Below are 11093 nucleotides of genomic sequence, written 5' to 3' on the forward strand. Positions count from 1 at the left end.
CAGACCCTAATCTACCAGTGGCAACAAACTGAGATATATATCTAAAGAAACAGTCACTTGCAGCCAAAGGGGAGAGGGCATGCATCCCCCAGGACATTTGCAAAGCCACCACACAGACCCCACACTCCCCATGCACCCCTGGGTGAGCACCCACTGCTCCATGGGGACCCATTCTGCTCCAGCCCAGTGCTGTGCCAGGCTCAGCCACATCTTCCAGCTCTGAGACCCTCCTGCACCCACTACTGTGCTACAAAGGAAAAAAACCCACCCAACCAAACAACAGCCAGCCTTACCTTTCCAAAGGCAGCACTCACGCTATTGTGTTTTCCTCCGAGTGACATGATTAATTCAGAAGAGCTCAGCAGTGGGTGTTATCCCCTGGTGCTCACAGCAGCTCCTGGGCACAGCAGCTGGGCTGCAGCACCCATTTCCCAGCTGGGTGCTGCAGGAGGCAGGAACCTGCAGCTGGGAGCATCGCCACTGTTCTCAGTTACTCAGACATGGAATGCTAACAAGGTTAGGCTGCAGCAGTGACAGACCAACATCCATGATGCACATCCACTGTCACAGATCAGGGCTTCTGACATGGTGGAACTGGGAGACAAAAAGAATTGGCTTCTTCCTCTGGGTGGAAGCAGGTCACTGAATTCCCTCCCTTGCAAGCAGGTAAGCCCAAGAGTTTTCAGAACGAAGATGAGAGAACCTCACGCAAAATGGATTTAAACCCAACTCTGTCAAGATGCCGGGATGCTCCAAACCACCACCTGGGTCCCAGCAGTACAAAACCTCTTCAGCTCCTCTCCTTTCCCGTGAGCAGCTGTGAGCTTTCTTCCATGCCTGGAGCCGGGGAAGGGAGGCCAGGCAGGCACAGAGCCCTTGCACTCCCTCCTCATCCCACTGCCATGCTCAGGGAGCAGGGAGGCAGGAGCATGTAAAACCAAACCAGCGAGCATTGCACTGGAAGAAAGCAATCTCATTATGAGAGCTAATGAAAGCGAACCACAATTATTATGTAAACAGCGCTGAATCATTAGCAGACGCTATTAAAGCCATTTTTCCCCCCACCGAGAAGAAAAGCATATTGCCCTATGGCACCCTCAGTTCTGTCTCTAAACGGAGCCAAAACTCAGGGGGAAGCCTGTTTGTTTTCCTCCAGTCCAAACTAAACCAGCAGCACCGCTCTGACCCCTGATCTGCACGCCGGGTGTTTGCCAGCTGCTCCCAGTGCCTCTGCCCAGGCAAAGGGGCACTGCTGCCTCTCTGCCTTGGCTCAGCAGGCACCCTGTGCTCCCCCAGGACTGCTGGCCACCACACTTTAGAAACCCCAAGGTTGGCAGGTACACAAAAAAAAAAAAATCCGGCCCCCACTATTCAGAGCAAAGGCAAAGCCTGCCTGGGTGCCCATAGCTGGCAAGGGATTGATTTTCCATCAGGCTTGTAACTGTGCCCGTTCCTTTGATCACATAAATGCTCTGTCCCTCCCATAGGAATGGGCCAAGGAGAGTCAAGGATGGTGCAGGAGGTTATTTATCCCCCTTACTCCATGGCTCTCCTTATCACTAATTTCTTTCCAATAGCAGCACTCACCACAACTGGGTGAAGCTGCTTGCCCTTTAGTCTTCCATGGGGCAAAGTTACCTTTAAAACAAACAAACAACCCAGCTCCCTTACACAGAGGACACTGCCAGCCAGTTGGCTATAAAGACACTCAAACAAGATCCTCATGTTTGTAGGAGAAGTAAAAAACTGCATTTCAGCCCAGTAAAAATCCTGTCTCCATCTTTATGTTCCAAGAATGCTGAATCAAAACAGGCTCAAGTCTTTAAAAAGAGGACAGTACAAAGAAGCAAAAAGTTTGTATTAAAACCCATGTAATCTTTTTTAAACACCATTATTAGAACCTGTAGTACCAGCCAAGAGTGATTTATCACCCCCTGTCATCACAGCCTGCAACACAGAGCTTTTTATACCAAACTGTCAATGCTACAAAGCTAAAGCCCCAGCTCATAATTTCTTAAAGCTGGTCCTGTGCTGCCAGCAAATCCCCTAAACCCTGGGATTTTGGGGTCCAGGGCACTGCTGCTCCTCCATCAGTGCCATGCAGAGCGATGTGACCCAACACACAGCATCCAGCACAGGTTCTGCACCCGTGCTCCTGAGCAGGAGGATAAGTCAGTGTAGGTAAACAAATTACCCAGGGCTATTTCAGCTTCTTTCAAAAGGAAAGTCACCGGGCCATAAAGGCTTTAACTGCATTTTCCGATGGACCTTGAGGTGCCTGGTTTTCACAAGGCAAGCGGTCAGAGCTCTCTGAAAACCAGACACCCTGACATTTGGGGTTTTCCTGTGAAGTTGTTACTCTAACACACCCCAAATCACCAGTAATTTCTAGAATAGCAGTACAAACCACAAGAGGTTAAACTGACTGCACATTACTTAAACTAACCTAAGGGTGACCCCTGGAAAGGAACAGCTATTGGATGTTGTGGTTCTGTAGAAACTCAATTACCAAAGCCAATTTCCTATGAGCATTTTTAAAAAAGGAAAAAGAAGGAAAAAAAAAAAGGCAGCAACAATGCTGACAATGTGTAAGGGCCACATATTTTCACCTCCTGAAAGCTGCAGCCTCGCCTGTATAAGAACTGCTCCTATTCCCACAAAAATGTTCAAACATATTTTAAACATTTCATCATTGTTTGCTCCCATCTGAATTTGCTTAAAATCCAGACAATTCTCAGCTTCTAAATTGGAAACATTAAGAGAAATACTCCTTTAAAATCCTTTGCTCAGGGTAGCCCCTCTCCACCATCCACATACCTTTCCAAAACCAAAGCTTGCAGAGAGAGAAGTGCCTCACAGGGAACTCCCACAAATCCAACGCCATCAGCCACTGGCTGTGTAAGCCACAGAAAATATGAGTAGAAAGGCAGGAAACTAACAGATTTTATTTTTCTGCTTAGAAGATAGACAACAAAAAAAGTATTTCTAAGAATGTTTTCTGGGAGGTGGGGAATCTGGCAATGCTTTACATTGGGAAAGAGGTTACTATAGTTCTAATTTCACATTAAAATCAACACTGAGTAGCCCTTAATTGAAATTGATCCCACCAGGTGGTATTCCCACACACACTTCTTGAGCACCATCTCCATCCTTTCAAGCACTTTGCCAGTGAGGTGATGCGCTGCTGCCCTTGAGGAACATCACCCCATCCCACCTCCCTCCTCTGCCAGGACCCACAGACACATGAGAGGTGACAGACAGCAAGGCACAAACTAGCAGGGAAGGTGATTGTGCCAACCGTGGCCATTTTCAAACAGAAAACACCAGCCTAAGAAAACTACCACAGCTACATCCTCACAGGGCAAGGCCTGCCAACAGCCCACACGGCTGCCACCAGCTCTGCACACAAAGCCTCCAGCACTTTCTCACCAGGTTCCCTCTTCCCAACATGCTATTTTTATCTGAGCACCTTTCCCGGACCAGAAAGATGTAAACAAGAAGAAAATTCTCTGGCACAAACATGGTGCTTCGGCCACAGCCTCTGCAGACTGCACGGGCAAAGAAAAACACAAAAACCTCTCCTAGAAAAGCAAAATAGTTTCATGAAACACTTCTTCAACAAACCAGGAAGCAGGTAAGATGGGCTACAACAAAGTAGTAATCGCTTTTAATTAAAAAACTTGGCAATTAAAAAAAGAACACACAGAGCAGCTTTCTTCCTGAGATGCACCAACCCCAGTGAAGAGCACAAACTGCACCTTTCAGGGCACCAGAGGGGTTTGCCATGGGGCATCCTGGAGCACAGAAGGTAATTTAGGGAACAAGAGGGAAACTTACTGGGTCCTCACATTGCTTAGCAATGGGAGAAGGAAGTTATCTTCATAATCTCAAAAGAAAGAGAAAGCAGGAGGAATGTGAGGAATGCAAGGAGGTTATTGCCCGGGAGACTGGGACTGGCAGCTCACTCTCAGCCTGGCCGCCGGCGAGGAGGCACATCCTGACCTCTGTGGCTAGCAAGAATGTCCATCCCCCACCAAAAAAAAAAAAAAAAAAAAAAAAACCCAACAAAAAAACAGAACAAAAGCAAGTAGTAAAGAATTTTGCAGAATACTGAATAATTCTGATGCTCTATCCTGGTGCTGCCCAAACCTGCGGGAGATGTCAGGGACTGAGCCTGTGCAAATCAACACACATGTACATCCACAGAAGTCCCTGGTGAGTCCATGGGAATGGCTATGTGTGAAGGGGACAGGAGATGAGAACCATACATCTGACATCTCTTGAGGACTGGCAGTCCTTCCCCATCCATGCAGCTTCCAGGGTTGGCAACAAATTGCACAGAACCAGGACAGTGGTGTCTGCACAAGCCACCATCCAACACCAAGAGCAGACTAAGGCATCACAGACCTCACCACAGACATCACCACCTCAAGGAACTGCGACCTTTCCAGCCTGCTGACAGAGGTCCCAGCCCTACTGCACCTCCAAGACAGAAAATGCTCATCTGGAACCTTCTTCCATCAGAGCCAAACAGAAGTGATGCTCCATCCTGAACTTCCTTGGCTCCACAGGTACCAAGGAAATACCGTGGCAGAGGGGAGATGCAGAGACCCAAAACAGCGCCTTGCTGTCGTGTTGGCCGTGCTCTGCTGCTGTTTCAGTATGAATAAAAAGCCTGTTGACATACGAAAGCCACAGAAAATCTCCCTGAAACTACAAAACAGTACTGAAAACATTGTGCAGCTCAGGCCTTCTGCACAATGTACACACGCCTATTCAGCCTCTTAAAAAACAGCTACATGTCTAAGGAAACATCTGATAATTAAGGCAATTTTAACAATAGATAATAATTTGACTATGAATTGTATGGAATGTAATGACTGCTTATTCTGGCAGAAAAAACAGAACTTTCTATGAAGTGCCTGCCAAGGAAAACGATACTCCCACTCAGCCCGGACCACTGCGAGCAGTTGCTGCTAACCACATGCTTCGCGCTGCCGGCTGCTAGGACACGGAGCGCCGCTGCAGCCGAACAAAACCCGGAGCTGCACATTCGAAGAGAGAGGGAGGGAAAGAGAGAGAGAGGGAAGGAAAGCGCGTCCCGGCGAGCGGCGGCCGGAGCCGGGCTCGGAGCCGTGACTCAGCCGGGAGCCGCCGCCAGGCCCCGCCAGGCCCGGCCGCGCCGCCAGCGCTCCTCGGTGGCCTGCGGGCAACTCGCACGCTGCCAGCTCCCCCCTCCCTCCCTCCCGCCGCTTCCAGTTGCTAAACGACATTAGAGAAGGCTAAAAATACTTCAAGCGGTTCTTTCGGTTAGTTTTCCGTGCCAGCCAACTTGTGAAGGCCGAGGGGATGTTCTCTCCAGTGGTCATTTTCAGGTAATCAGGAGAAAATCCTGCCCACGAAGGACCACTGCCTTCCTCGGACAGGAATCATGGCAAGTAGGTACAGCTGGTGGCCAGGTCACTGCACACCTTCAAACAGAGCTCAAGGATGACCAGGTGTTATCTGGTACTTCTCACAGCACAGCAAGTCCAGAGCTGCCTCTGCAAACCGACTGCAACAGTGCCAGACAGGCGAGAAACACCGGCCTGGAGGGGATCCAGAAAGCCTTTCTCAGTTGGAAGAGGCCACATGGAAGAGAAGCATGTGAAAAACTAAAGAAGCATTTGCTGAACTTGATATGTAAAACAATGGGCTGGTTTTGGCTGGAGTAGAGTTAATTTTCTTCACAGGGGTTAGTATGGGACTGTGTTCTGGATTTGTGCTGAGCGTAGGGTTGATAATATGGAAAAGTTTTTGTTATTGCTGAGCTGGGATTACACACAGCCAAAGTATTTTCTGCTGCTTGTACTGGTATGCTGGCGAGGAAGTTGGAGGAAGAGACACAGCTGGGACAGGTGACCCCAAGTGACCAAAGAGAGATTCCAGACCATATGACATCATGGCCATATATAAAGTGGGGGAAGAAGGAGAAAGGGGAGGACATTTGGAGTGATGGTGTTTGTCTTCCCAAGTCACTGTTACATGTGATGGGGCCCTGCTTTCCTGGGATGGCTGAGCACCTGCCTGCCCAAGGAAACACTGAATTCCTGGCTTTGCTTGCCTGCTCAGATTTTGCTTTCCCTGTGAACTGGATTCTTCTCAACCCACAAGCTTCCTACCATTTACCTTTTTGGTCCTCTCCCTAATCCTTTTGGTAGGGAAGTGAAAGAGCGCCTGTGTGAAGCTTGGTTGCTGGCTGGGGTTAAACCCCAACAAACAGCAATGCAAACAAGGCAGCCATCCTGACTGACCAAGGGCAGGACACAAGGACAGAGCACCTACTGACAGCCATAAATACACTGGGGACAAGTGAGCAGCAGGACATCTGTGCACACCCACCCACAGTCACTTTGGGCAAAGTCCAAAAATCAAGGGTCAACCGATTTCCTCTACCATGGAGAAAGAACTGCTCTCACAAATAAATGCAGCTATTCAATTAATTTGGTTTAAATAGAGATTAATTACACTGAACACTTGACTAAGGCTGAACAGAGTGCTGCTTGCACCCAGCTCCCTGCAAAAGCAGGCTGCTTCAGGTTTGATCTGTGCTCTCCACCACTGCCAGGAGAGCAGGGATGACACTGCTGAAGGAATTTTGCCAGTTAACTGGCTACATTTTCCACCAACAAGCAAGAAGGTTTGGGGTTTTTTCTCTCCTTTTCAATCCAGGAAAAGAAACATCTAGTTCTTCCAATTAGCAGGAAAAGGGAAGGAATTTCCGTCTGTTTAACACCTGAGGGCAAGAAGCAGCCTTTTGAAAGAAAGGTTGGGTGGGGGTTTTTTGTTTTTTAAATCACAGCCACCTACTGTGGGTCTCCAGATGCCACAGCACCAGCTCACTTTGCATTTCATTCTGCAGCCCCTCCAGACCAACCAGGGTAAGCAGCCCCTTCAGATGGTCATTTCGGGGTGTTTTGCCCTATCAGGACAGCTTGGAGACACCTGGAATCCATAAGGAACATTCTGGGTAGAGTTTGAACAAAGTCAGTGGCTCCAGGACCCAGAACTTCCCAAGATGTGACCCGTCCTTGGAGAACTGTCAAAGTCATCTTAAAAGCAGTCAGAGCCTGGTGCTCTGCCCACATCACCTACTATCTGCAGGCTGTCAAGAGTCAGGTTTCACAAACCAACCATGTAGACATCAGGTCTACAAAAGCTCTGACCTCTCCAGCAAGAGCAAGATTGCATCTCAGCACTGCCAGGAGCTTTGCCACACACACATCTGGGGCTGGAGGGGCAGCAGCCACTGAGGAACACTCAGGTACAAAGCAGCACCAAAGGGCCATGGGTTATGAAAAGCTTCCACACAGATTTATAGCAGTAGTCTGTGTTTATACCTCTAACACAAATGACACATAAAAGGAAAAGAGTTCTCTATGTCCCACACCACAAATAACCCATTTTACACCTCTTACCAAGCAAGCAGTGAGTTGACCAGCTGCGCACTTCTTTCAGAAATGCCTAGGTACTTCAGCAAGATATACCCTGCTATTTATGCATACTCTAATTAGGTCCTAAACCTCGTCTAAATAAGTATTAAAGTGAACTCCTGGGTAATTATGGTGAAGGAGCAGCCTTTTAATGCCACTGAAATAGCAATGAAACAGATAAAACGCCTGCTGGAATGGGCATTTCCTTGAGAGAAAAAATTTTGCATATGTGCTGCTCCAGAAGAAAATAATGTGGCCAAAAAATCCATGTGAGATGCTATAAAACCCCAAATGACTCCCATGGCCTTCCAGTGAGGATGAGTTTCACTTGATGTCACACAGCCCAGTGCAGGGACACATTTGTCTGCACAGCTGCTTCACTTTACAGTCCAAGGCCAACATTTTGTAGGATCAGTAATCCCCAACAGCAAAGAAATCACTACACTTACAGAAACAAATCTGCCACAGCTTTTAGGACACCTTTTCACAAAGATGCTAGGAAGTTTCTGTCAGCACTGTGATTTAAACTTGCTAAGAGAATGTGAGAATAAAGCATAATCTATCAAATCAGTACAAAAATCTAACAAAGAAGTTGATGCACTTCAGACATGAACAGCCATGTGTCCACACATCATTCCATCAGCGTTCATGTGTCCACACGTGATTCCATGCAGCCCACTGAAGTCTCCCCAAGCTGCCCTCCACCAGTTTAATGAGCAGAAATCACCAGTTTCCACCATCACCCCGGTGGGATAGTTGGCCAAGCACATGGCTCATTCCCTCACACACATTTATCTTGTTCCCACCGATAGCCAGGCGCCCAGGTAACGGCCTGTGCAAACCACTCTCTCTCCCGATGGAAAACATGCCACTTATCACCTGAAACACCATCTGGAATCAAAGCCTTGGCAAGTGACCCTGCTCTGGAGACACAATACACACCACAGACCTCTCACCCTGGTGCCAGACCTCAGCCTCTAGCTTTATCACCCGGCCCGTGGGACTGCAGAGCCCTGTGCTGATGCCACAGGTGAAGTTCTCCACTCTGAGAGCGCTCAACACCAGCAGTGGGACTGGACTGGTGGTTCCATCTGCCTGCACCAGCTGAGCAGCAAGGGGGGAGATCTGCAGCCTCCAAACACAACCCACGCCAAAACCACATGAATTCACAGGGGGAACGTGAAACTGCAGCAGGTGTAGCACCCCACTCCAGGTTTAATTTTAAATTCAGCCACACTTGAGGTACACCACACTTTAAAGCTGTACACAGCACGCCCCCTTTAAAGACTTCCACCACCCTCTCTGAAATACCCTGCACAGCAGGATTACATTTAAAACACAACTTTGCAGGACCTGTTGCTTTCCAAGCAAGGCCAGACACAGACTCCCTGTGCCCCTGGAACAGCAACATAACCCAGGCAATACTTTCAGCATGTCACTGCAGAAAGCCCTTCTTTTGTCAAATAATCTTACCTTGCTCATCACTTTTCTCAAACAGACAACAGCTTTGGAGCTTCAAATGGAAGCCCTGTCAGCATGATCTACTCCTGACATTCTCCAAAGCTCACCAAGTCATCTTAAACAATAATATATAAAATAAGGACTAGGTCAAACCTTCCCAACACTGGGCTTAAGGGGAAGTCTGCTCACGTTCTGATCCTGCACTGATGAGGGCTGGACTCAAATGCAAGACTCTTTATTAGAGACCATTTTACAAAGCAGGCAGAGTGAAGGGGCGAGAGTATTTTAACTGCAACCAGTCAGACGTTTCTCATTAAAATATTTCTTGGAGAAGTAAACGGGCCTGCAATTTTATTCAAACAGATGTAGGCTAAATGCATATCATTAGTCTGACAATACAAAAGCACAAGCGACTGAAATGATTTTAATTTTGTCAGTGAAAAGGATAATGTATGCATATCTGGAGGGCACACCAATGGTAAAGATTACCCCCAGCTTCTATCTGAGCCGTCTAAAGGTATTTACTTGGGGTCTGTCTGTGTTGTGACAGTGTCCCAGACCGAAATGAATGCCTCCAACACTCCACATTTTTGAGCCATTCAGTCATGCATTTTTGTTATTGTTGAAAGTAGTGCGAAATTGCAGTGCATGAGCTGGAGTCCTTGGTGGTCTCCGAGGATTCCAGCTAAAAAGGCACTTCCTTTGTTCCGCGGAGAATGCGGTCCAGTAGGTCATTCAGAAGGGGAAATAAAAGCAGCGGCCCTGGGAGGGAGATGAAGGATGAAACAAAAAGAATAAAATGTTTTGGGTGTGAGCACATTAGCTACCATTTCCTACTGCTGCCGGCTGCGAGCACTCCTGTCCCCGGGATGCGCAAGTACCTCGGGACGAAGGTTGAGGGAAGGAAGAAAGAAAGAAAAAGGAAGGGGGAAAGGAAAAAAAAAAAAAAAAAAGAAAAGAAAAGAAAAAAAAGGAGCCATGTCTCAGTCCCTCCGCTAGCAGCCGCCGGGCACCGGGGCGGGACGGGTCGCCCGCTCCCCGCCGGGGCGAGCGGCGACCCAGGGGCAGGAGCGCCCGTGCCGCCGCCGCCGAGCCGGGAGCGGGGCCGGCAACAGGCGCGGTCCCGCCCGGCAGGGCACGGCCCGGCACGGCACAGGGGGCGGGCAGCCGGGACCGCACCGGGACCCTCCGCGCGGGATGGGCGCCGAGCTGCGCGGGGCCGAACCGAGCCGCGCCGAGCCGGGCAGCGCGCCCCGAGCCGAGCCTGGGGGGAGCCGGGCGCGCACCCCGCGCTCCGCGGGGCCGGGCCGAGCGCGCACAAAGGCGGCGGGCGACGATCGCGACTCACCGCTGATCTCGTGGCTGGGCGCCTCGCTCTGGCTGAAGCCCTTGGCGGCGTAGAGCCTCCGCACTTCGGAGCAACTTTTGGCGCGGGGCTCGGCGGCCAGCAGCAGCGGCAGGCTGAGGGCGGCCAGCGCGCACAGGAGGGGCGGCAGGCAGCAGCCCCGCCGCGGCATGGTGCGGGCGGGCAGGGGCCGCCGCGGCCGGGCGAGCGCGCCCCGAGGCTGGAGCCGGCGCTCCGCCGAGCCTGCCCCGCCGCGCCCCGCGGCAGCCGCGCCCGCTGCCCTGCGCCCCGCTCCGCTGCGGCTCCGCTCCGCTGGCCCGGCGTGCGGCGGCGCTCCGCGAACTTGGCCCGGCAGGAAGCACATGGGGTGGTGGTGGAGGAGGAGGAGGAGGTGGAGGGAGGCGGGGAGGGCGGCAGCCAAGCAGGATCGCGCAGGGCCGGGACAAGCCTCTGCAGCCCCCGGGAAAATCAGGAGCTGGGATCCGCCCGCCCAGCGAGGCGGAGCGGAGCCCGGGGCTGGCCGGCCCCGCGCGGGCGCTCCCTCCCGCGGAGAGCCCCGGCGCTGCCCCGCACGGGAACCGCGGCACGGGAACGCCGGCACGGGCACCCCCGGCACGGGCACCCCGGCACGGGCACCCCCGGCACGGGCACCCCCGGCACGGGAACCCCGGCACGGGCACCCCCGCACGGGCACCCCCGGCATGGGCACCCCCGGCACGGGAACCCCCGCACAGGAACCCCGGCACGGGCACCCCCGGCACGGGCACCCCCGGCACGGGAACCCCCGCACAGGAACCCCGGCACGGGCACCCCCG

General features: G+C 51.4%; 1 protein-coding gene across 1 annotated transcript in view; it reads right to left on the bottom strand.

Moving 5' to 3' along the window:
• The window catches only part of GPC4 (glypican 4), a 67726-nt gene extending 57276 nt beyond the window's left edge, over positions 1 to 10450 (bottom strand). The window contains exon 1 of the mRNA XM_054289530.1: positions 10282 to 10450. Coding sequence (XP_054145505.1) covers positions 10282 to 10450 — 169 coding nt within the window. The remainder of the gene's footprint in view (positions 1 to 10281) is intronic.
• Positions 10451 to 11093: the final 643 nt, after the last annotated feature.

Source organism: Melozone crissalis, unplaced genomic scaffold (genome assembly GCF_028551555.1).
Source record: "Melozone crissalis strain CALT ecotype California unplaced genomic scaffold, PUWL_Pcris_2 ptg000068l_1, whole genome shotgun sequence".
Taxonomy (NCBI): Eukaryota; Metazoa; Chordata; class Aves; order Passeriformes; family Passerellidae; genus Melozone; species Melozone crissalis.